Consider the following 25707-nt stretch of genomic DNA (forward strand, 5'->3'; position numbering starts at 1 on the left):
GATTACAGAAGGAGCGACCTTAATTTTGCCCCGCTGGAGCTGGCAGTACCTGGGGACGTGCGCTCAGATCAGGGTTTTTGTGCAAGCACTCAGGGCCCCGCTGAGGGCTGCCTCGTCCGACCCCTGGGGGGCTCTTCCTTTCGCTCTCACCTTCTGAGGTTTAAGCTCAGAGGGGGAAGAGGTGTAAACGAGGGATCCAGCAAGGTCTCAGTCCGGTGCCAAGCTCAGTGCCGCTGTCAGAAACGGACTCAAGTGGCTCCTTGCCACACTGACTGCTTGCAGCAGAGCCAGGGGGTGATTTGGGGGGTTAAAACCAGTCGAGTTTTACCCCGCTACAGAATCAGGGGCTGAAGCAGAGCTTCAGTACAAGACAATAACAAAGGCAGATGCTCCCAATAAAAACAACTGCCCTAGAACAAAAGTTGCCCTTAACAAAGGAAGAGGAGTAACACAATATCTTTGAGCAGATCACTCGATGAGAGGGAGTGCAGCATCACATGATATCCGCAAACAAAGGCAAGTTTGTTCTTTACGGACCTGCAAGAACATCATTCGGAGGAGACAGCCTTAAAATCCTCTCACCGTCCACCTAGACACAAGCCTGCACCAGTTTTCAGAAGCATCACTGCGTTCAGGGCTCTGGAACAGCTTTGCCAAGGAGATTTCTGATCAGCGGTCAAACTTCTTTGTGCACATTTACCACTAAGGCCCTACTGTGGATGGATTATACGGCTTCCATCTTATGTGAAGTTTCTCTTCTGTAACAGGCACCCATTTACAAAAATGTTGCGAGTATCACAACCTGTTCTGCAGAAGCCCAGACAGGTCACACCAACCCAAACCGCAAGACAGCGGGTAAGTGGAAACCAAAGTTGGATAGAGGGGAGGAAGAAAACAAGCAGAAACTGTACTCCAACAAAGCTCTATTCAAAGCACGCTTGGGCACCATGCATTAACTGAAATACCTGGAGTCTTATTGAAGCATTGAAATCTGCGAGTTCAATAGTGTGAAAATATTTTTCTCTTCCTGAGCTAGCGCCGCAGCAAGGAAGCGGCCACAAAGCCGACACGCTGCTGAGAAAAGCCCAGGCCAGCCGCCGGGCTGCTCACACGAGCACGGCTAAGGCCAGGCATCTGGCAACTGCCTGGCAGGGACAACAAGACCCCCAGCTTCGGAGGGAACGAACTCTTAAAATGACTTCCTGAAAACGTCGGGGTTGTTTCCCACTCCCGTCTCCCCCACAAGAAAAGGATTTCCCAGCGCCCAGCTACAAACACCGATCCAGGCCAGCTACTCACTCCCCCCACCCCAGCAGGGGTTTCCAAAGGGCAGGGTAACGCAGAAAACTCAATTAAATGCTCTGAATCCCCTCCTCCAAGACACCCCTCTCCTTCACTAGAGAGAAACACATCAGCCAAACATTTCAGTTAGGAGGGCGCTGGTCTGCACTACCTGGTATGAAAGCAGCACGGTCACCCCAGCGTTCATGTAAGAGAGGCCCCAACTAGTTCACTGTGATACCTGGAACTACCGCATCCAAATTCAGCAGCCCTAATGAAACGTAGGTGAGAAAAGGTTCAAGAACAGAGCCGTGCATTGTACCACACGCCGTGTGTGACGGAGGACTCTCTGGGTGCCTTCACCTCTCGCACACCCCGTTAGCCAAATTATGCAGACCCCAAGGGTACCTTCCATGGACAGATGAAGGAATCCGGTCACTTAAATGGGATTCACTTTGGAGCAATGCTGTGGCTCCCATGGCTTCCACGATCATCGTAGAAGGCCCCGCCACTGCTTCAAGGCATCTCCTGGTATCGGTGCCGGCCAGCAGGCACCACAGCGCTCAGTGCCATCACACCCAGACGTTTGTGCAGCACCACGCACCACAGTTTGCATAGCTGTGCTCTACGAGGGCAGCTGCCAGAATCACCTTCTGTCTCCGCTCAAATGCAACTTCTCAGTTCAGAAGCTGCAGCCACGCTGCCAGAGGGCAAATCCGAGCAGAAAGCCCCGTTCCAGCCGTGTTGCTCTCACTATTCTTCACCAACTGCATGTGAAAAATTCCCCGCATTCAAGAAGATGATCCCTGCAGAGTTCTATTGTCTCAAATTATTAATTAAACATGCTCTCAAAGAAAGTTAATCCCTCAAATCATTTGCTTTTACTAAGCAACTCCCATATTACGCTAACTGCAATTCAGACAGTCTAAGTATATCCATTTACTGCGATTCAGGAGGGACCACCACCAGAGAAACTCTCGCTTTGCTCCAGTTCAAGAACATGAACGCACGCAAACAAGCCACAGGAGACCCCATCCATGAAAACCCACCCAATTTCCCTAAAAGCCTGCTCGGTGTTGATAACTTCTCCCAGCTGAGCGTCTCGACTGTCTTCTCATTTCCCTCAGGAGCAGAATGTGGCTGGCTGGATTTTTAACGAGATAGGCAACTTCCACAAGCAAGTCGAAGCCAACCTGGGCCCTCAGTGGTCAGGAACCATCCCTTACCTCTTCACCCACCCATGCAAAGGGAAGTTCAGGTCCCCGACTATTTTCTGCAGGACAAACAGCACAAAAACACCCTAGTCCATGTAGCCAAGCAGTCTGCCCACACAGCCTGAAGAGTCGTGAGGCGCTGCAGATGAACTACAGCCTCGGCATGAGTCTCAGAATTACTGGCAGACACTGACGCTCGGCCTCATCTGGCTGCTTCTGGGGGGAAAAAAGTACGTCCTGCAGCCAGGACCCGGCTGCCAGAAGGGTCCGCCATGTAAGAGTTTGACAATTTAAATGCCTGTAGCTGCAGAAAGCTGGAAGTTTGTTCAGGAGTTCAGACACTCAAGTCTAGGAGAAGTCTAATTTCAACATCACCTCTTTGTTCTTGCCGAGGCTGAAGGACCTATAGTTATTCTATAGATCTGTAGCTATTTAGACAGAGGCCACGTCTTTATTAACTTAGTATGCAAGTGATAGAAGTATCTTCAATTCCTAAATTTTGTATTACCATATAACATTTTTCCTTTTGTGGAGGAGAAAGGAAAAATGCAAAGGGAAGAGAACTCTTTTTAGATAAAATATAAGAAGAAATGGAACTTCCCTCCTGTTCACAACAAGAGGACATTACCTACTTCCTAGGGAGCAGAAAAAACACTTTCTTCAGTCATCACTGTTAAAGACATTCACAGCTCAATTCTCAGAGCTGCTCGTCAAAGGACAAACAGATGAGAAACAGCCAGCACAATAAAAAATGGAAAGCAAAGATAGTGTAAATAACTTCTGACTCATAGCACTCACAACCATTTAATAACACATGATGAAATACTATCATTTTGTAAAACCACTGGAGTATTATCACCAACAGACAGGGACAGATGCTTGTCTCCACACATAAAGAAGAAAACTGGGATTCGACAATTAAAAAAAATCCCTCTACCTTTAATTACGAGGTCCTAAGCTCTAGGCAAACATTAACCTGCATTACCCTATAATTAGTTTTTCTGACTTTCCATTATCTTTTAGCTACTGATTTTCTTAACCAGTCTTCGAGGCAACGAGAAGGGCTACAGTTGCAGTATGTTTGGAAGTTTAAAATCAAGCGTCCAGTAACACAAGCATATCCCGATCTCCAAGAAATCAGGACCCAGCAGACCTCCAGAAGGATGCCCCACCTCTCTGCACGTCCCACCACTTCCTTCCACTTCTTCTGTTCTTGCAGGACAAATTCAATTCTACCCTGGTTAAGCCCAAATTGAATTAAACCAGTTTGTATGCATAAGACTAGTTCTCACTCCAAGGAACTTATAATTTAAGAAACAGATGCAGAGGTGGCCAAAAAGTCAAAAGGAATGGCAGCATTAGGATTACACGTATCCCGCGTTCTGTTTCCCATGAGTAAAACCCTGAGGCAACGAGAACTGCGGAAAAAAAGGCACTCGAGAAAGGCTGAAGCGAGAAATAGTATACTTAAAAAGACCAATCACTGGTGTATACAGCCTAAGACACCAGAGCAAAGGGTTACTGCCCCATCTCAGAGCTAACTTCGAAGAAGTTAAACACAAAGATTGGTTTAAGGATGGATACTGAATGCAAAACACCAGGACTGAAGAGCAAATACATTACAGCTGGCAGAGAAACCCCCGGGAAACAGGACAGATATGGTTCCATCTTAACTACGTTAGGGTGAGTAGCGCTTAGGCATCAGGTCACAGAACGCGTGGAAAAGAAACCAAAGAAAGCACCACACACAGCATCTGGGGCTTAATCCTGCAGGTGTATTCCACCCATACAGTCTTCTCAGAACTGTTCTGCCTTCAAAGATTATGTGCACGGTTTTTTAAAGTTCCTTCGAACTAGTACATGCTGGCTTTTTCCCCCAGTAAGTGCCCCAAGTAGTTGTATCACTTGGTTCAAGAACCTTCTGAACAAAACCAAGCTGAGGAAAAGCAGCTCATCAGCCGACATGAGGGCAAGGCTCTGTAACAGGTAGGATCCTTTCAGGGAGGGTTTTTAAGTCTTCTGACTATTAAAGAATGCAGTAAAAAGAGTTCAAATGCCAGCGCAATTTGTAATGCCTGCGAGGTCCACCCCACCTCACCCCCTCCACCTCCCACGAGTCGTCTTTGCTTTTAGTGGTTTTCAGAGAAAGGAAGATGAAAAGTTTGAGTTGAAGGAAAGCAGAATTAAGAATTTTATGACACATCTTTCAGTTTATAAAGTCATCTTTACACAAATAACCAAACAACAGCAGCTCCTGCCTAAACATCTCCACATCAGACCACAAGACAATTTTTACTTAAAAACCTACGAGTTAAAACCACCGAGGAAGAATTTTTGCTTATTGCTTCTTTTGCTGCTTAAAGCACATTCAAATCTCCTCCATCTATGTCTCTTGAAACACACTGTACATTTAGTGCCTGAAAGCTTAGATACTTAACAGATAAAATTACATCTCATTTCAACAGTTATCTCCTGTAAAAGGACAACTTAACTAAACACTGTGCTTCCACAGAAGGGAATAACTACAATATTCTTCCAGCTGCTTATTTCAGACGGCAGCATTTTATATGGGTTTTCTTACAAAAGAAATTCACAGGGCACTTGGGTTTTCTTCTCTATTGATGTACACACTGACTTCAGTGAGGTTGCAAAATTCCCTGCAATGTTTGCTTTTAAATGGTCTGGATGACAACACATCCCCCGGGGAGGCACAGCAGAGGAACAAGGGCTTGATCATTCTCACTTTAAAAATTAGAGGCAGGAGATATTAATAAAGGTTGCAAAAGCTTTGTGTCTGCTGCTCTGAATGGATTTGTGGGAATCATACATTTTAAAAAATGTGCTTACACCTCGGCTCTGCTCTCATGCCACCCTTAGCAGAGGAAGCACGTCTCCTCAGCTCACTGCTGTACTTGACGAGTTACTTACAGGTCACAGTCGGCAAGCCAGAGTGACTCACGCGCTCATTTAAGTCGCAGCACATCTGACAATGCAACTACCGAGAAGACTTCTAGTAAACACTACTACTAAGGCATGTTTTGGCCCACCACCCTTTCAGAAACGTTAAGCCCCTGGGTTAGCCGGGTTTGTACAAGTGCTGTTGTTTCACGATGTTCTTAGCGCTGTTCTCTTCTCAGCTCAGCTGAGCGCATTGGTAGCACCTTCCCCTCCCAATTAGAGCACAAAAAAACAACCCAGAACAAACAAGCAAGAAAACCAGACAAGCACACACCGCGAGCAACTTCCAGAACTGTGTTTTTCGATATTGGGAATGGTAAAAGCTCAACCTACATGCATTGGCAGTTTTGTAATAGCATTACATAAGAATTATTTAACTACAGCAACAGATCTGAAAAGCAGCAGCAGTCGCTGCTAAACTGGTTCACACATACACACACAGAAACAAGAAAAAAATCAATACAGAGAATGATAAATTTTGCAAACATGCATTTGACTGTCAGAGAGAGGATTGGGATTTCAACACCGTCTAGAGCAGAAACAGTTTATAGCTAGCAAGGCACTGCAATCCTGAAAAGAGAAAACAAGAAGTAGGGCTGTTGTAATTCCAACCACACACACAAAAAAAAAAAACTTAAGCTTTTTTAAAAAGTCATTAAAAGCATCTATCACAAGCCCGGTGCGTTCACGTGCTCGGTTTGGAAACATTTAACTTTTTTTTACCTGATGTTCTGCATGAATGTTATCCCCAGTAGGCCAGCGATGTTTGCTGTTATTATAGCCGCCTCCGCCACTTCCTCCTCCCCCAAGCTGCTCACCATGCTGCCTCTGAAAGAAGTAATCCACCATAGCGTCGTCCTGGGAGCGGCCCGCGACTCCTATGGATCCGGGAACAGGACTGGAGTGCGTCCCCGCCGCAAGTGCCTGATTTGCAGCTGGCTGCGGCTGAGCCTGGGACCCTGCTCCAGATGTCAGTACAACAGGCATGTTGGGATTAGCTGTATCTTGAGCGTGCTGTTTCAGGTGGGGGCTGAACGAGTCCTGCCAGAGCACTGCTTTTCTCTTCAACACGCACGCAACGCTCATTCCACCAACACCTACGGGGGTGAGGGGAGGGAGGCGAAGACAGAGAGAAAGGGAGAAGGGAAAGGGAACATTAAATCCTCGCAGCTTCGGCTTCGTACGGTCAGCAACACAGCCCTCTTGGACCTGAGGGGAATCGCCACGAGGCCACGTCCGGCTCCTTCCGACACAGTTAGTTGCTCTGTTAGCAACTCAAACGCCAGGTAACACCACGCAGCAGCCAGAGCTCCCACATTTTGCGCTCTCAGGTGTTGTCAGCGCATGTGAGACTCATGTAAGGCGCCCATTACACTGAAACACCGACTAAAGCGCTGCCACAGAAAACTAGGCAGAAAAAAAATCCCCAAGAACACCGCGCCACGCAAACTGCACCGCCAGTGCCTGCCGTACTTGTTTACACCTCGCAAATTACAAGGCAGATCCTCAATCAAGGCACGAGTGCCACCGTAGCACCACGCGCTCATTCAGCCACACAAAGTATCCTGGCAAGTTTGTTTTTTTTTTTTTTGTTTTTTTTTTTTTTTTGTTTTTTTTTTTAAATGCAAACTTAAAATTCTGGATTTCTGCTTATGTGCTTAATGAGGCCCCAAGCGCTCCGGGTGCTGCCCTGCTACCTCGGCCGTTTAATCTGCACGCAGCTCGTTAGGAACTGCGCTGCTATAAAAATCACATCGGTTGAGCCTCCAGACGATCTCAGACAAGATCCGGTAAAGGTACTACGAATTTCTGCACAGGCAACTCCTACTCCAAGCAGCTTCCTCTTTCGTCGAATATAGACGAGGCAGCTCTAAACACGAGAGAAAACTTGGCAAAGGAGACATTTTGAAAGGGAGCAAAGGGGAAAGGAGCATTCTGGGTAGTTCAAGTTTAGTTCCAAGACGTGTTTTTATAGAAATGCCATGTTAAATGTAGCAGACAGCTGAATACTGTCATTCAAAGCGCACAGAGCATCAGAAACATGTTCAGTCACCTACACAACGCACATTCATTAGCTACCCAGCAGCTGCAAGACCTACTGCTGCAAAGAGCTAATGGCTACCAGGACCCTTTTCACTTCCAAACTCTTAGCAAAAATATGCAATAAACCTCTCCTGCATAAACAGCTCCCCGTGAAAAGTTACACATCTACAAACAAAGGCAGAACAGTTGGAGATTGAGAGAACGCGGCTACAAAGCACTTGAAGCAGACAGCTTTCCTTTTCCCTAGGAAAAAAACATAGTATGTAAATAAGCTGCTCTGTGTTATCATTACAAGGCAAATAGTTTAGATTATGAGACTCTCCACAAGCAACAGAACTCCGCAGACATCACTAAGCAAGTTTTTAAGCGCGAGCAGCGACGTCTCCTCGCCAGGCAGCTCTGAGCCGCAGCGAGCCCAGCTTTGTGCTCAGACCCCGTCGCTCCTCCAAAAACTCCAGGCAACGTTAAAAAAATCACGTCGGCACCCGACGCACGCTTCAGGAAGTTAAATCATGGGCTAGGTGAGAGGGTTTCAGGGTTTTTTTGGGTTTTTTTTTTTTTTTGGAAAGTTAGGCTGGAAATGAAAGCTGCCTACCCATTGTTTGAGAGCTGTGTGGCCTACAAGAACTTTTAACGTTAAAGCTTGTGTTTTCCGTAAGACCTAGGGAGACCCAGCAGGAAGTGGGTAAATCGATAGCCAGCCGAACTGCTTCGGCCACCATTAAAACATCGTAAGATAAATTCTACCCCTTACCCCACCTCCCTCACTCTTAATAAAGGAAATTCCTTACTCATGATCTGTCTAATAAAATCTCTGCTCAGAACAAAGTTATTAAACACTGACCAAAAGAAAAAACAAAACAAAAAAAAACAACAACAAAAACGCACCGAAACAGAACAAAAAAAAATAAAACAACAAACCAAGTATTTCTCCCGATGGGGCGAAAAACAAGAATCTCCTGTTAAAAATCGCAAGCGTGTAATTAAAAATGGCCCAACACTGTGATTAGGAGAAAGCGAGAAAAACAAGCAGGGGACAAAAAAGAAAAAAAAGCACCGAAAAAAACACACACCCCCCCCAGGGTCACCCAGCACATCCAAAAAGTATTGTCTGGATTTTCGCTCCCTCCCCTTCGTCCCCGCTGCCTGTTAGGCCCCCCCAGTGCCCCCCAATTCCTTCCAGTTCCCCCCCAAACCTCCCCAATTTCCCCCCAAACCCTTCCCAATTCCTTCCAACCCCCCCAAGCTCCCCATTTCCCCCCCAATCCCCCCAATTTCCCCCCCATTCCCCCTTAACTCCCCCCCCCAACCCTCCCCCCCAGCTCCTCCCCAGCCAACAAAGCGGGGCCGCGGCCCCCCCCGGGGAGGGACGAGGCCCCCCAAAACAATGCCCCCCCCCTCAAAACAACGCCCCCCAAAACCACAACGCCCCCCAAAACGACGCCCCCCACCCCGACGGGGGCCGCTCCCCGCTAACAAAAGGGGCCCGGCCCCGACTCCCGGCCAAGGCGCCGAGCGGCAGAGCCGGGCAGGGCGCCCCGCCGCCACCGCTCGCCTTCGGGGCGGCCTGGCGCCGCTCCGCCCGGCCCCCCCGCCAATATGGCCCCACCGGCGGCTCCGCTGGGGTTCGCGGCGCGCCGCGGGCCCGCTCCGGTGCCGGTACTCACGGGCGGAGCGGTAGGATGAAGATGGATCTCGGCCCCCCCCAGGCCGCTCGCCGCCTGCCTCTCCCCCGGCCTTTCACTCCGACAACATGGCGGCCCACTGGGGACGGGCGGCGCGCTGCATGCCGGGAAGGCGAGGCCGGCCCCGGCTGAGGGGCCGCGGCCCGGGGACGGCTCCGCGCCGCCCGGCGACGGCGACCGGGTCCCAGGGATGGCCACCAAGGCCCGGGGATGGCGACCGTGGGCCTAGGGGTGGCGGCCAGGGACCGGGGACGGTCCCGCAGAGCCTGGGGAAGGCAGCCGGCCCCGCACGGCGCCGCCGCGTCCCGGTTGTTGGAGCTCCCCGCGCTGGGCCCTCGCCACCCGCTGCTCCCCAACGCCATTTTCCACGTTTTTTTCCCCAAAATGTGCGCGCTGTCCGCTAAACACCTTCACGATCACCACCTACCTAGAAATATGGGGTAGCCCGGTCCCTGAGTGACGACCCACAGCGGGTCCCAAGCACCGGCTGCGTACTCTGGGCCCACCGGATGGGAGAGGCAGCGTGTGGGGGCACCCTCCCGCACCCCCGCTTCATCCCTACATATTTATTAAAATATACACACCTTTCACTGGCATATCAGCAGGCCGTCCCACACAGAAGTGCTACAGCGCATGACAGATGCCTCTGTGCGATACACTGGGGTATCTGTTCCTACCCCGGAATGGACGCCGTGCTGAAGTGTCTGGCATTTCCCAGCAAAGCCCCAGTTTGAGAGACTTCAGTGTTTTCTCAATTTTACCACCAGTCCCCAGCCTCCCGCACGCTTGGTTCCAAGCTTCTCGTTCAAGCACTAACAGCAAAGGAGGCCCCAGCCCTGGGTGGGGGCTACTGGGGGCACAGCGGTGTTGGATTGGAGCTAGCTCAGGTGTTACCACCACTGGTGCAATTCCTTGCTAGGTATAATCATTCATTATTTCTATTACAAGTACGGTCATGACAACAATTGCTACTGTAAGAATATTATGTCCTTTGCTTTCGGTGAAACTGATCAGTAAAATCAAGCGTGTGCAGAGTTTGGTTCAGGACGGCGAGGTGGTCACAGGAGCCAGATCTCTCCAGTTCCCAGCTGGGTACTTTAATCATTAAACTTTGCCTTTTCCCAGGTTTGGGCAGCACAAGGCATCCTCAGCTCTCCTCCCCTGGCAGCGTGGCGCTGAACTCTGCGTTATTGACACAAACTCTTGTTTATTCACAGGACTGCCACAGGACTATGCTTTTCACACCCGCTGCCCTTCTGTGCTCCCTGCCAGGAGCCCCTCAGACCCCCCCGAGCCCCTCCGTGGGCCCGTGCTCCACCGTGGAAATGCCTGCGGGCAGCTGCAGCCCCCGTCCCCAGCTCTGCGAGCTGGGCTCACCCTGCCCAAACAACAAACATCGGCTTTGTGCCGGGCCTGCCCTCACAGAGCCGGAGGGGATGCAGCCCCAGACTGGAGGTGCATTAAACAGACGAGCAGGTGCACCAGAGGCACGCTTTCTTGTTCTGTGCATTCACAAGCCCAGCCCTAAAAGCCAGGCACAGCTTTTGGATGTTTTCCCTTTGTTCCCCTCTCTCCCCTTCTCTAATCTGCAGACTACGCGCCCCGGCATGCATCGCTGCCTCCCCAGCCAGGCTTGCAGTCTGGGCATTAAAACAAAGCGCAGCACCCTGGGACCAGTAGTTTCTGCCAGAACACGTCCATGTTAAAGGGGCAGCTCATTTGAAACCTCCCAATATTACTTCCGACCCCCGTCCCCGATTTTGGCTTTCCCCTCGTACGTTTTGGGGCAGTTTGCCACCTGCACCTGATGCTTCAAAAGGATCATTTCCATCCCTCCTCGCCGGGCAAGCAAACCACGCCGGCGGCAGGAGGAAGCTGCCGGCGCGGGGAAGCGGCACGGGGCATGCCGCCACATGCACAAAGTAAGCAAACAAACAGCAGCACATCGCAGCCGCTGCGGCTCTCAGAGGGCTCTGTCAGGCAACGGCGTCCTTCAAGCTGCAGGCGTCTCGGCTGGGGATTTCGCGTCCCCAAAGTGCGAGCTTTTGGGGGTCGAAGCAAGGGGGGGTGGTTTCGGGTACAAGAAGTTAGTTTGAGCCCCGTTTATCACGACTGGCGCCGGATCCAGCTGCGATCTGGCTGCATAGCTCGTATCCATTTCCTCACCGAATGGCTGCCGGGGTGACGGGCATCCAGCCCTCTGCTGCCACGCTGCCTCTGCCAGCCGTGCACGCTGTGCAGCCACCAGGCAGGGCTCGTGGGGGTACGAGGCCTGATCCCAGCCACCCCAAAACCCCGGGGAAATGTGGCTGCAGCCTGGGAGCTCTGAGTACCCCAGGCCGGGTGTGATTGGCGACTTTTGGGATAAAAAGAGCTGTTAGAAAAGGTTTTCACTGCAGATGCTGTTTCTAAAGCCAAGCCTTGTACACCCTCCCAAAGCGTTCTCCTGCTGGTGCTGGTGTGGGTTATTCAACTTAAAGCAGGGCAAAATCCTGCTGTAATAGATTCAGCCCAGCTTTGCTGGGTTCAGCCCCATTTACCGCAGGAGCACATTGCCCGTACAGGTGTGTAACGTGCAGCACCGATCCGGCTGCTCTGCTGACACGAAGCCCTGACGGGCCCTGAGCACCCTAAGAACTGCTGCCAGCGTGGATCCTGCGCAACAAGTTCACGAGGCCGGGCCACCCCGAGGCTCTCTGAGCCCTTCACCAGAATAGGAACATCAGCAGGTTCTTCTGGCAAGCGTTCCTAATGAAGACACAGCTAATTCTGCAAAGCTGCACTGTCCTGCTGCAGGAAAACCACATCAGTGGTGTAGTCAGCCCGTCAGAAGCACCGCTGTGCGGTGACCCCATACTGATTCTCCAGCTTCCAGCTGGTAGAGCCCTAAACCCAATTCTGCCGTGTCCTGGTGCCCGGTGCAACATCCCCAAATGACACCGGTGTGAGCAAGCCCAACCCCATGGCGTAGCGGAGCCCCACGGGAGATACCGACAGTAAAATCTTGCCGTCTTGGCACCAGGGGAAATAAATCTGGCCACACACCCTTCTCCTTTGGCACCCCTGCAAAGCGTGGTTGAACTTTTGTAACAAGCCCTGCGCGTCACTGATATGTTACGATCCATCAGCGCTGACTGCCGGGTCACTAACATTAGGGCTGGGAAGCAGCCAGAGCCAGGGCAGGAGGTGTTTCACACGCTGCTGAGGCATCCTCACCGCAGAGTCTGGGGAAAGGGGGCTGGTGGGGCCGTACCCGCTGCTGCTGGCCAGTTTTGGGGCACAAAACGTACAAACCGGCCACCACCTCGCTGGTGTGGCCGCGTGGCCCGGGGCTATCGTGCCGCCGGTGGTGCAGGGGCCCGCGAGCACCCAGTGCGGGTCGGAGATAACAGCCGCGCCGCAGCGGGTTTGCAGCACACACCCAGGCTGCAGCAAGTGGCTTGCTGACACTCGGAACGGGGTTTGTGTTAATTACACCTGGGATAATGACATTTATGCCCGTATAATGAGAGGGGGAGGGAAGGAGTCCGTCTGTGGGTGAAGGATTAGTGGTTGAAACCCAGTTATGTCAGCAGGTGGGTTATGCAGGCTGGGAAGAAAAGCATAGGGAAGTGGCACATGGGAGCACACTGGGCTCAAAGCCTGGGTCTGAGCCTCTCCTCCAGCACCTCCCTCCTTCCAGCAGCCCCTTCTCCCTCCCACCCTCAGCCGCTGGGAAGTTCCCCACGTCCCCTGGGGATGTGCCCAGGCCCTGGGGCTGCAGCAGCAGGAAACACCGGGGACCACCTCGTCTCCTCCTGCCCCCGTGCTCCCTTCTGCTGCTGGAAGTGCGGTTATTATTTTTATTGTCTGTCGTGTGCTGGAGCGCGGGGATGGCAGAACAGCAGCAAAGACTTCCAGGAATGAAGTGGGGACAGGGAAAAGGACAGGGTTCCTGCAGGCCATGAGGCCTGGCAGGTGGATGAGCCACGAGCCACCAGACCTGTGGGGGACCAGGGCCACCCCTCGTGCTGTGCTCACCTTCTCCAGGGAGCAGCAGTTTGAGGGTGCCTTGGGCGTGGAGACAAAGGGAAAATGTGATCCTTTTATCATGGCAATAAATGGATCCTTGGGTTTACTCAGTTCCTCCGAACTGAGGGCCTGTTCCCCTCCCGGGATGTGATCAAAGGCTGGAGCAGCATTTCTCTGCAGGGAATGAGAGAGACGACCGCTGAGCTTACCACCCGGGCTCTCTCACAGTCCCTGCTGGAGGGGCTGGCAGCCCTCTGCTTCGGGATAAGGCTGCCGGGGTGGATGTCTGACCTGGTTTCCTCAGCCAGATCTCGCCCTGCAGCCTCAGAGCTTGGAGCACCAGCAATAAGAAGCACAGAGCCCCGACCTCTGGGTGCGGGGCTGGGAGCTGGCCTGGACAGCAGCGGCGTGGGCCTGGGGCTTTGGGGACGGGGCTGCCCATGGCCAGGCTGCCCCTTCCCTGCGGCACGGTGCTGTGCCCTGCCTTCATTTCCATCCTGCCCAAAGTCGCTTTCTTGTCTTCACGTGCTTCCCTTCCCTGCCAAACAGCAGAAATGACTTTAGGCTCCTTGGGAAGCACCTCGGGACTGGGGCGCTTGGTGGATCCAAACCTTCCTCTTGGTCCTCTTGGACCTTCCTCAGCAATAGGCAGGTGGAAACCAGCTCAGGGGAGACGCTGCGGTCCCACAACGTGTGCGAAGTGACGGTAAGCCTTCTGCTCAGGGTGCAGATGGTGCTAGGCAATAACGACCCATTCCTTATCGGCATTGCCCCACGGCTTGGGCCTGGGAGGTGGAAAGGGTCCTCCCTTCTTTGCGCCCCACTGGACCATCACGGACAGCCCCAGCACCACGTCCTGGCTCACCACGCCACCTGGCATCAGCCACCCTGGGCTTCGTCCCTGGGCTAAGGAGAGAAGGCAGCCCCCAGGAGGTGCCTGCTGCCGCCCGGACCCCTGAATCGCTCCCTACAAGTTCCTTTCTCCCTCCGTGGGCTACGGGAGGGGCTTCGTGCACCCTCCATCCAACACCCAGCTGATGCGTCCAAATCCGGATCCCCCACATGTGCTCTGCCCAAATCTGTTCCTGGTGGTGTGACGCCACAAAGCTTATCTTTGAGCGAGAATTACAGTCCGAGAGCAAACAAACCCAGCACCGCTGTGATTCCCAGTCCCGGGAGCAGAGCTTCCCATAGCTCGGGTGGGAAACGCGTGCACGGGACAGGGAATTTGGATGGAAAAGAAAAGGGACGGAGTGACACCGTAAATCACGGGTGAGCAGGAGCCATAACTTCCTCAGCGTCCCCGGGCAGATCTGGCCCTGCGCAGCCTTGGGGATGTGGAGGAAGGGCAAGTGAACGCGTTCACTTCGAGGCCAAAAGTGCACTTTTTTTGTCTCTGAAATTAACAGAAAAATTAGAGGAAAGAGCATTTCTCCCTGCCGCAAAATTCTTCTGTGGGGCAGCAATGTTTGGTTAGCCACCATAAATAAATAAAGAAATAAATCATCTACTGAAATACTGTTTTGTTGTTGTTGTTCGGTTGTTTTTTGTTTGGTTGGTTTTTATTGTTTTTCCCTAAACATAGCCAAAGCTTGCTGAGATCTTCACGCGGCATGCTTTCAAAATATGCTTGACCAAAAAGCTTTAGGAGCCAGTTACACCATCCAGCTTCATCAGTGGGACAGCACTTCCTCAAACCTGGCTGCCTTCGGCCAAAAAGCGGCAACCAGCCCCGCAGCTGGGCGGCTCTGCGACTTATTCCCGAAGGAGGGCCGCGTGCCAACACGTCGATCGCCCCATCAGCAACCTTGCAGAGACGGCCAGGGTCCTAAAACTGCGGCCAGGAGGAAAGTCCGGCTTCCTCGCAGGTAGCTGCGGGCGTCCCATAAAAGAGGCATTTCTCTGGGCTCGCAGCACGCCCCTTTCCAGGACGCCAACCACTTCATCTTCAAGAAGCGGCCGCCCGAGTTCCTGGAAACGCCGCTGTGCCAGTCCCGTCCTGCACGTGTGGGTACGGGGCATGCACGGAGCTGCTTTCGGGGCTGGACCTGTCATCGCTGGCAGACCTAGACGGGAAGCATCACGTCAGTTCTGTAGCATCTTTCCACCATCAGATAAAGCGCCGTTTTCACCGGCGCTTCTCGCCTACAGGTTTCCACGCTCTTGTTGAGAAACAGCGCAGACGTTTTCGGGAGTCAGCAGCCAAGTGTCTGAAAGCAGCTGGTGGAGCTTTGTGGCTCCTGAGAGCTGAAAGAAATGCTGGCTGCAGACCCACCTGACAACAGGCAAGGCAGAAAGTTTCGTTTTGGCTGAAAAAAAATCACTTTTTTTTTTTTTTCTTGCAAAAATACACCCCTGAAGATTGAAGGCTTTAAGCAACTCTTCCCAGCCTCGTGCCGTGCTCGGCCCAGCCCAGATCCCCCGGTCCTGGGCAAACCCCCAGCAGCCGAGCTCTGGGCAACGTCTCGAGGGTCTTCACCCCCAAACTCAGCTCTTTTCTCTCTCTGTGCAGCAGGGCAGCTGACGAAGCGGTGACGCGCATCCCACGGTCAGAAAATAACACCCACACCGTGCCAGAGCCTTCCCCCACCTCGCTAGGTCCAGGGATGGGAAGGATGAGAAGAGACGTATAGGACTTCTTCCCACTCCTGTGGGGTCAGGAAGAAGTTTTCCTCATGGACCAGGCAGTGAGAAGTGATTTTTTTGAGGTCGCTGGCCACTCGAGGCACACAGGACCAGGGGAAGGAGCCTGGGGTGCCCCTAGGACACCGCGCTGACCCAGTCCATGCAGGGGAAGGTAGCAGAAATACCTGCAGAAAAGCAGCAGCAGAAACAACTGACAAAGGGTATAAACCAGGAAAAAGGAAATTCTCATTCCTTTTTAAAACCACGTGGGTTTTTCCGCTGGACCTGGCTGCTGAGCAGCATCACTGCAGCGAGGGGTGGGAGGGAGTCCGGGCTGCCCCATTTTGGTGTGCAGTGGTTTTGGGGTGCAGGGTGACCCCGGCTCAGCACCACAGAGCCAGTGCCAAGGGACGGGGCTCTGCTCCACATCCCCACCCTTCCGTCAGGCATCTCAGCGAGCTGCTGGGCCGCCCGGAGCCCAGAGAGAACAGGAGCTCGGACGGATGCTGAGGATAACGAAACCGAACGTCTGGGATGTAAGCACCTGTTCCCTACAGAGAGCCATGTGCGCGGGCAGGACCACGCTTCCTGGGGACACCGGCGTGGTCCCAGGAGCAGGTGGGATCCCCAAAATCCCACTGCTCAGCAGGGCAGGGGGGGTTCAGGTGGTGTCACCGTGCTCCCAGGCAGGCGATACCCAGCTGGGCAGAGGCTCCGCGGCTGCTCCCGGCCGGCTCGTGCCAAGCTGGAGCAGAGGTTTGTCCCTGCTCAGGGGCAGCGAGGTGGGGAAACGCTGCCGGGGGGGGTTTCGTGTCCGCTGGGGGCAGGTCGCCCCCATATCCCATCACGGGTAGGAGCAGCACCACCTGCACGACGGGGGCAGCGAGGTTCCCCTTCTTGGGGGATCATCCCCCACGTGGTGGCTCATCCCGGTTTCTAATCGTCGGAGCTCTGAAGCAGGAGGCTGATTAAGCTTTCCAGATTGTTTGTTATCATTAAGCCCATCAACTCTGGATTTTTCTTGACAGGCAATTACATGACTAAGCCCTTTGGAAGCTCTCTGCCTTCTCAGCCGGAATTCACCGAGTCCCATCGCCTGATTGCGCCTCGTGGGGAGCGATTTCCCTCCATCAGCTCCGCGCTTGCCATTTGCATTTCATCAGCTCTGCCTCGGTGCTGTGGGGTGCACGGGGGGGATGCTCCCACCTTGCTGTGGGGTGCACGGGGGGGATGCTCCCACCTTCTCCTGCTTCCGTGGCATTTCCTGGGCTGAGCTGGGCTGGAGCAGGACCTCGCATTGATAGTGGCTGGTCCTTCCCCTGCAGACCCCAGCTATACATCGCCCCCCCTGCCAGCATAAAGGCTGAGGCAGAGCTCGATTTGCTCCTGTCTCCGTCACCCCGGGAAGGTGACAAGGTGCAGCCACCAGCCCCTGGTGGCGGCCCCCCACGGCACAGCTGTCTGCCCTTTGCATTTTGTTTCCTGTTACGTTCCTGGTTAAGAAAAAAAAAAGACAAAGTGAAGCCATTTAGATCATCGCCCCAGCTGCAGACCCGCCCGCTCAAATTTAGGAAATACCAGAATTAAATTTGCCTGCGCAACCTTAATTCGGCCCCCTCGGGCGCGTGCTTTGTGATCCAGCCTTTAATTACAGGTTCGCAGACGAGGTTTTTCCCACGGCGCCCATGGCCCAGTTAGTGCCCGGGCTGGCTCTGCGAGGGGGGGACGTCTCCCTGGGACCCCCGCGTCCCCTCCTGCAGGAGCTGGGAGGATGGAAAGGCAGTGGCAATTCTTGAACTGCTCGCCTGCTTTTCTAGTCTTGTTTAACCCGAGCAATTTGGCTAAAACTCAGGGTGCTGGAGGGTTTGGATGTGAAGAAGCGCCGCAACGGAGCCGGGTGTGTTTGGCGCACAGGGATCTGGCTCCCGTGGGGCTGGCGCAGGCAGGGGCTCCTCGATGCACCTCCAGACCCGGCTGCAGCTCCAAACCCCGCTGCAGCCAGCACCCCCAAGACCCCCCCACCGCCTTCCCGGCGCGTGGGGCTGCCTGGCTGCCTCCTCCCTTGGCTCCTGGCGCAGAGGCAGAGCCATGTGCACAGCGGTGCTGCTCAGCACCCCTCCGCCCACACGCACCTTTGATTTGGGTGCCCGTACGTGCCTGGGCGCTGGGTGGAGGCCGCTTTTATTCCGCCTTCCTGCTTGCAGCTGAGAACCGAGTGGCTCTTGCACCTCTGCCTACTGCCGGCTCCCCTGGGAGCGTGCAGGGCTGGCACCGTCCTCGCCACCAGGGGAACCCGGCTGCCCTCAGCACCCAGCAGAGCTTCCTAACGCAGCGCGGGGCGAATCCAGGCTTCAGGGCAGCGGCATCCTCGTCCTCGGGGTGCCCGCCTGCGGACCAGGAGGCTGCGTTGTTTGAGCAAAGCTTCGATGGGTGCTGGTAAGAGCTTTGCACGTGTGGAGGGGCAATGCACTGCAGAGACCCCAGAGACATCTGGCCTGGGGTGGTCTAAGGATGTTCCCCAGGAGACAAGAGCAGCCATGAGCACCTTTTTCCATTTGTCGTATGTGCGAGATCGAAGAAAATGTGTCCCGTCCACCTTGCCCACTGCAGTGGTGTGGACTCCTCATTTCCCATGGCTTTGAATCAACAACTAGAGCCAAGTCAGGGCTCTTGGAGGCAGCCCTGCGTTATCTCCCCAGGACGAGGCATGGGACGGCTGTCAGGCTGACCCCAAGGACTGCGAGAGCAGCGAGAGGAGCTGGGCACGGCTCGGGAGTGGCAGCCGAGGGAGGAAAACTGTCCAGCCTTCCCCAGCTGGCCCATTAGTCCCCTTTTTTACACCATTCTTGCCCGTAACAGCAGGGGCTGGGTGGCAGCTGGGTGCTGGGCATGTGCCGAGGAGGGGATGTGCATCCTTCTGCTGGCATCTGGGGGACCACCGGGGACCTTGCCAGGTGGCCAGCAGCAGCGCGGGGGCTCCTGGAGGCGATGCCCGGGCTTCACGGCTGGAGCACGGGGAGCAGCTGCCCCCGAGAGCTTTGCACGAGCTGGACCTGCAAATTCTGCCTTTGCCGCAGGGCAGCAGGACCAGGGGGGTCAGGATGGCAGCTCCGTGGAGGAACCAGCGGGGAATGGAAGGAAACCGCGGGGAGAGCGAGCTCCATGTGCTGGGCACAGCCTCTCCCCGTCCGCAGGGAGCAGGAGCACGGCGCCAGGACCAGCACTGGGAATCCCATGGCAACAGGGCAGGGAGACAGCTTCGGGGGATGGCGTAATGCGGCTGGCACCGGCCCTGATTTTGGGGGCAGAATGGGGCTTTTCCTGCCCCCCTGGCCCTCGCGTAGCTCCCACATCCCTGGCACCAAACCCGCTGCAAACTCAGCGCTCACCTTGCTCTGCTTTCCTCACGCTTTTTTGGTGATGGAGCTGCTCCCAGGCAGGCTCCATCCCACCCCCAGCCCCTTACTGGTGCTCCGGAGCTGAAGGCCAGATGTATTTCAGGACCAGAGCACGACATGCTTTGCTCTGGCAAAGGCATCCCAGCTGCTCTCCAGGCAGGGATGGGGCCAGCGGTCCATATACCCGTTGTATGGGCAGGGTCTTTGAGGAACAGCCAGCCCCTGGTGCAAACGGGGCCGGGTGAGTGACCAGCATGGGGCAGCTCCCACAGGCTGCGGGACGTGGGTTTGGGTCCTGGAGCTGTGCCTTGTCCCCATGGGACGGGCCGAGGTGCGGGCACGGTCCCCTCGGTGTCACCTTCCAGGGGAGTGGAGGTGATGGGAGCACCCCAAAGAGCTTCCTGTGGGGCCTCACCAAGGGCTATGGGGATTTGGGGCCCCCCCACCATGGCATGGCTCTGCCTGCACCCAGCAGCGATGCGCTGCCAGGAGGGGGGTGCCCCTTGTGTCCCTGGGCACCCCGCGAGGTGCCACCCAGCTCGTGCCTGGCGGAGTCCTTTGGACAACCACCCGACCCCGAAAGGGGGGAAAATGGCCCCGGGCCGTGTTTTTCCATCAATCTCCCACCAAAACCAGGCAGGGAGGACACCTCCCTCTGGGCGCTGTTCCCATTGAGCCCCCTGGTCCCAGCTCCTTGCGTCTCCTTCTCCTTTTATCCCCGCACACCTCGGGAAGCGGCCCCGGCACGCCGGCTTTGCACGGCCCCGCGTGCGGGTCGGGCCTCGGCGCAGCCCTCAGCCGGGGCGGATTTCCCCTCCGCAAAGAGCCGAGGTTAGGCGTGCAGCCGAAGAAGTGTGCGAAGGCTCCACGGATCGGCTCGGGGCCCTGAAAAGAGGCTCTATGCCTTTGTTCGGCCCCGTGAAAGCGGCTTTTTTTACTCCTTCGCATCTGTGCCTCGCAGCGGCCCTGCGGCGACGGGAGGGGAGCGGCGCCCGTGCGCGGGGTCAATCGGCCCTTTGTTGCTCTCCTCCGTTCCCTCGCCGGGGCTGGAAATGGAGAAAAACTGGAGAAAACCCCCTCGCTTTTCTTCCTGCCCTTCCTGTTTACGGCGGCGCGCCGCCACTTCGCGTGACGGCTGCGGGAGATGCTCGGACTCCGTAATGACATCCCAGCATCGAGGGGCACGGCTCGGCCGAGGGGTTCGGGGCTGGAAGATAAAGGGGAAATAAATAAATAAATAAAGGCCCTGCCTCCCCCCGTGGCTGTGGGGAGCAGCACAGCACCCACGGTCTCACGCTTTTGGGGTGGTTTGGGGTGCTGAGCGTCGGTGCCGGGGGTGCTGCAGCCGTTTCCCAGTGAGACGCACATGGGGGGGGGGGGGACATCTCGTGCGGGGGACAAGCGGCACGGTGTGCGATGGCAGAAAGCTGAAATCACACTTTTTCTGGGCAAAATACACTCGTGGGGAGGGTCTGGCCGAGGGGACCAGCATCAGCACTCGTATTGCCAACAAAGCGCTCGTTTCAAAGAATTTTTCCCCGCTGCTTCGGAATCAAGTTACATCCACAAACCCGCAGGAAGCTGACGGGAGTGCCAAGCCCTCTGCTTGCTGTTGGGGAAAGGCAACAGGTCCTGAGCCCACCGGGAACGCGCTGGGAGAAGGCACAGCACCGCACCGCCGCGTCCCGCGCCTCCGCACCGCTCGCCCACGGAGCCCAGCACCCCCGGACCGAGGGCTCTCCCTCCACCTGCAGCTGCTTTAAGGCAAACACGGGGTTGTTTTATTTTTCTTGGGAAAGGCAGAAAATACGGTCGGTGTTTGAACATAAGTTTGCAAACACGACACCCCCGGCGATGGGGTAGGTGAGCTGGTGGTGGCACCAAGGCGATCCCCAGCCTGGGGTGAGTCACAGGGGAATTGCGACAGGCGCCGAAGCCGGGACGTGGATTGCAGGAGGGGTTTTCGGCGCCAGCATCTCCTCCCACCCTGCCCAAGGACCCACCGGTGCCAGGCCGGGGTTTGGGGGCCTGGCACCAGGTCTGGGTGCTGTGGGGCTGGGAGCAGCGGGAATGATCCCGTTTGCTCGGCACGGCTCTGTATTTGAAAAAAAAAAAAAAAAAGGATTGGATGGGAAATGCACCCCACTGCACTGAAACGCACGTGGAAAAGCAGTATTTTCCGCCCATAGTGCTGAAATTGGGTTGAATTTGGCAAAGCAGGAATGCGGGCGGGAGCACAGTCTCTGCTTCCACACCTGACCGTGACCTCCAGGTGCCTTTCAGCTCTGAGACACTCAGGATCTCTCTTTCCCCACGTTCCTCCTTCCCTTGAACTCCTCCCAGTGAGCTGATAGCTGGTCAGGGTCTGGGACCGCCAGCGATGGATGCCAACCCCAAGAGGGGGGAACCCACTTACTGCAGCTGTGAGCATCCGTGGTGCTCACCTGCACCCCGAGACAAAGCCCGATCGTCCCTGGGGACCAGCACCAGGCTCCCCGTCAGGGTTTCCCACCCCACAAGGTCCATGGGAATGGGATATACCAGAAAATATCCAGATGCCTGCACCAATGCTAGGATATCACGCGCAGCTTGGAGCAACGCCCCCTTCAGTGCCCGTTTTCCTGCGCTCAGCCTCTTTTATTTCCCCTGGAAATGCAACGGAGATGTGCTTGAAAAACTTTCTGTGTTGGCTGAGCGTTGCCAGCGAGCCGGGGGCTGTGCCAGCACCCCAGCCGAGCAGCTCGCTTGGCCCAGCGAGCAGCGAGGTGATGCGCGCCTCTAAGAGCGCTGGAAGAAAAACACCCGTGAGGGGAACAGAAGGGCGTGAGCTAGCCAGGAATGGGAGCAGGACGGAAATCAGGAGGGTTTTTTGGCATGGACGGGTGGCCAAGATCAGATGGCAGATCCAGCAGGGTGACAACACCCTCACCCGCTGAGGCTGGGGATGGGGACGGTGCTGAGCGGCCCGCAGGGACCCCACGGAGTTGTCATCACTGGCTGTGCCCTCTGGGACGTGCTGCAGAAGGGATTTGAGAGAGGAAACCATTTTTTTAAATTTTTTTTTTCAAAAATGGGGGAAAGGTGCCACACGGGGCACCCCGACGCTGCTGTGCCAGCCTGGCCCCTGCTGTGCCGGGGGGAGCCGCGCGGTTCCCCCTGTTTGCACCCACGGTGCCCACCTCCGGACCCAAAACGCCCCTGCAGGTCCCAGCCCTCGCCCCAGTGCGGGGGGATCGGTCGGTGCCGGTGGGGTTTGTGGGGGGGATTCGTGTGGGATCGCCCCGGTTTCCCGGGGACCCATCATGGTGTCAGGTGGGCCTTTGTGCTACGGGGGGTTGGAGCCCATGAATGCCGCAGCCCAAACGTCAGAGCACGGCTGCGGGTTTCTTATTGCTTTCCCTTTACATGAATTCTTGCGGATCAATATTAACCTAAATCTTGTTTTCATGTCTCCGTATCTCTTTGCCTTGGAGGCAGGCAGACGGACCTTCCTCCAAATTTCCAGCTGTGAACAAATGCAATTTATTACCTGTAAAGCAAATTTCAGTCCTTGCTTCCCCCCGAAACGTCCTGCTGGCCGAAAGCAGCGAGCAAATGGCCCAAAGCTGCTTGCAAAGCTCATTTTCCTGAGCACCCAGGTTGTGAAAATGTTTTAGAAGAGACCTTTCCTAGCTGGGCTTTTTGTTTAAAAGGGCTTCTTTGTTAGCAGGCGTAAAATCTGACCTGTTATAACTCCTGAAAACCCCGGTGCAGTGTTATTCTTTGTCTACAGCCGCAGTTTCACGCTTTCCTCTTTATTACCTTATTTACTATTTTCCACGCGGTGTCAAAAATAACCCCCTAAGACAAAGCAGAGCCCAGGCCAGCGAAACCCTCCCTGTGGCCGTGGCACTGCCAAGAGCCCCCGAAGCTGCCAAAAAGCCGGCGCCTTGGTGCCGCCACCGTCACCTCCCGCTCGCTGCCGAGCCAGCAAAACCATCGTCATCCTCGCTCGGAGATGGGCGAGGATTTACCCCGGAGCAGTGCTCAGCCATCCCCGCCTCCCGTATTTATTGCGTGCCGGGGAGCGCCAGGCCTCAGAAATACAGCTCTGCCCCCAGCCAGGCCGGTCTGGGTGATTTTAAAGCATCCTCCCAGGAATTTTATTTCTTTTTTTCTGCACCGCAGGGAGGGCTTGGAGCCGCCTGCGGGTGCCAGGAGGCATCTTCCCCGCTGGCCGTGGTGGCCTCCGGGGCTGGTGGCTGCTACAAATAATCCCCTGCATGGCCCTGGGTCATTTTAGGGACAGCCATGAAATAATCCTCCGTGAAGGCTCCCCACATTTCCCAGTCCCACCAGCGCCGTTCGCCCTGCCCAGCGCCCAGCTCCCAGCACGTGGTCCCAGCACGAGGCACCCGGGTGGATAAAACCACACGTGGCCGAGGGTGCTCAGACAAGTTTCTGCAGGAAAACGCACCCAAAGCTGTTAAAATGCAAAGAAATGGCTTCAGGCTCAGGAAGCTGGTGAGATGTGCTTGGCTGGGGGCGGTGGGGGGGACAGGGCTGGGGACACTTCTCCAGCCCCTTCTCCAGCCCAGGCCACCCCCAGGCTGCAGCTGCCTGCCAAGGGAGGGAGCCCCGGTTTTTAAAGGGCAAAAGGGGACACCGAGGCTGTCCCAGCTGGCCCCCAGCGCCCGGCCCTTCGGTGCGGGGATGGAAGGCACAGCCTGGTGGCATTGCCGAGGCCCTGGGGGCACTCCCAGTGCGTATTCCAGAGCTGCTTCAAAATTAATTCCCGGTGCACGTCCAAATTGGGGTTTTCTCTCTCCGCCCCGGTGGGCTGTAACACCCCCGGCCCCTCTGCAACACGCCCCAAAGGCCACCGGGTACCCCGGGTAAGGGACAGTGAGTTTTGTGACCACGAGCTCTGCACAGTAACCTGGGCGATGCCCCCACCCAGCCCCGATGGGTTTAATTAACCCCCCCTCACCTAACTCCCGTGTTTCTCTGCATTCGGGCTCCGCTCGTCGCTGTCACCTCGGCTCTGCCGGCTTCGGGCTGAGCCCCCCGTGGTGCCCGCGGGAAGGGGCTCATCCCTGCACCAACCCTGCCGCAGGGGTGGCTTTGGGGCAGAATTACCCCTCTTAGCCACGTTGCCACAGCAGGTTCCCGGAGCTGGGATGGGGCAGGGCAGCAGGAGGGCGTTTTGCAACTGGTGAGTGGGTTTCAAAACCAGTCCCCTCCCTTCTGCCCTGCACGGATGCTCTGGGACCCGAGGCTGTGGGACCGGGGGGTGTGGGGATGCTGACCCACAGCCATCGGGGCTGATCTCTGCTGCCAAATAAGCAGGTCTCATCTCACCCCCCCCCCCCCTCCAAATCCCTCCCTTCCCACCTTGCTATCTGGAAGCCTTGGCATAGCTCGCATTTAATCAGGCTGCACCAAAACACACATCGTTACCCTAATTATCCCCACCCCAGCCGCCTGGTGCTGCGCCATGCAGGTGCTTTCCTCCACCCTTCTGGGCAACCCCAGAAACCTGCTTTTTGGGACCATCGTCCTCACCCCCACCCCTCCTTGCAGCCCAGGGTGGCCCCATCTCTGCTGCCCTTCTCCATCCACCGCACCAGCGGCTTCCCCAAAAGCCATCCGGACACACCAGGGAGGACGAGGTGTCCCCCTGGGCCCCCCAGGTCCCCCATGGCACCCCAGCTTTTCATCCCCTCCCAGGTGGAGGGCTCAACGTGTGTGTTTCCACCTTTCCACTGCTCGGACCATCCCACCTTGTTGGTCGTCCTTGCTGGGAGAGCTGGTGCCCTGGTGTTCGGGTAGCACGGGCGGGAGATGCTCTTGGAGAAGCATTGCAAAAAGGGAGTTATTTTTTCACAGGTTCAGCTTTGGATGGCCTAGCCGAAGCCCCCTGATAGCAGGACAAGTGGGTGACCCGGTGACACACCTGGAACAGGGACGCCCAGGGCCACTGGGGACCAAACCACGGTGGTCCAGCCTGTCCCCACGTCAGGGACAGGGCAGGACAAAGGGTTAATTCAAGCCCAGCATTAATTCAATTGCTTTGCCCCCTTCCTTCTCCCATTTTGTGGGAAGAGGTGGCAAAGGGGAGAAAATTCAAATGAAGCCTGAACAGAAAACGATAACGATGTCTTTGATTTAAAACTTTAAAAAAAAAAAAGGCTTGGGGTACTTTGCATGAGAATATGCTCCGAAGGGAGCTGGTGGGAGAGCCGCCCGCTGCTTCTGGGTTTTGTCATTTGCTTCAAGCCTGGTATTTAATCAAGTTCAAATTGGTACTTCAGTGATGGAGAAGGGATATTCAAGCAAAGAGGAACTCTTCTCTTCTCCCAGGCTGTGATGGGGATGGGATCTTGTTAAGGTTTCTTATTAACAGGAAGAGTAAATTCTTATTAAGTTCTTATTAGTATATAGAGAGAGGAGGAGAAGGAGAAGGAGAAGGAGAAGGAGAAGGAGAAGGAGAAGGAGAAGGAGAAGGAGAAG

At 55.4% G+C, this 25707-nt stretch overlaps 2 protein-coding genes across 17 annotated transcripts in view; both read right to left on the reverse strand.

The window, feature by feature from the left end:
- Positions 1-9315, reverse strand: part of PUM1 (pumilio RNA binding family member 1) — a 71785-nt gene extending 62470 nt beyond the window's left edge. For 12 of the 16 annotated variants that reach the window (XM_080566839.1, XM_080566852.1, XM_080566847.1 and 9 more), the window contains exons 1-2: positions 9164-9315; positions 6177-6550 (exon numbers count right to left, since the gene is read on the reverse strand). In XM_080566839.1, the coding sequence (XP_080422965.1) occupies positions 6177-6539 (363 nt within the window). In that variant the 5' untranslated portion in view covers positions 6540-6550; positions 9164-9315. The remainder of the gene's footprint in view (positions 1-6176; positions 6551-9163) is intronic. The other 4 variants (XM_080566842.1, XM_080566843.1, XM_080566844.1 and 1 more) reach the window with 3 other exon arrangements.
- SDC3 (syndecan 3) overlaps positions 1-17115 on the reverse strand; it is a gene marked incomplete at its 5' end in the record, with an annotated part of 120821 nt that extends 103706 nt beyond the window's left edge. Inside the window, 2 exons of the mRNA XM_080566530.1 lie at positions 16528-16581; positions 17058-17115. Coding sequence (XP_080422656.1) covers positions 16528-16581; positions 17058-17115 — 112 coding nt within the window. The remainder of the gene's footprint in view (positions 1-16527; positions 16582-17057) is intronic.
- Between the last annotated feature and the right edge of the window lie 8592 nt (positions 17116-25707).

The sequence above is a fragment of the Anser brachyrhynchus genome (assembly GCF_964034855.1).
Source record: "Anser brachyrhynchus genome assembly, chromosome: 24".
NCBI classification, from domain to species: Eukaryota; Metazoa; Chordata; class Aves; order Anseriformes; family Anatidae; genus Anser; species Anser brachyrhynchus.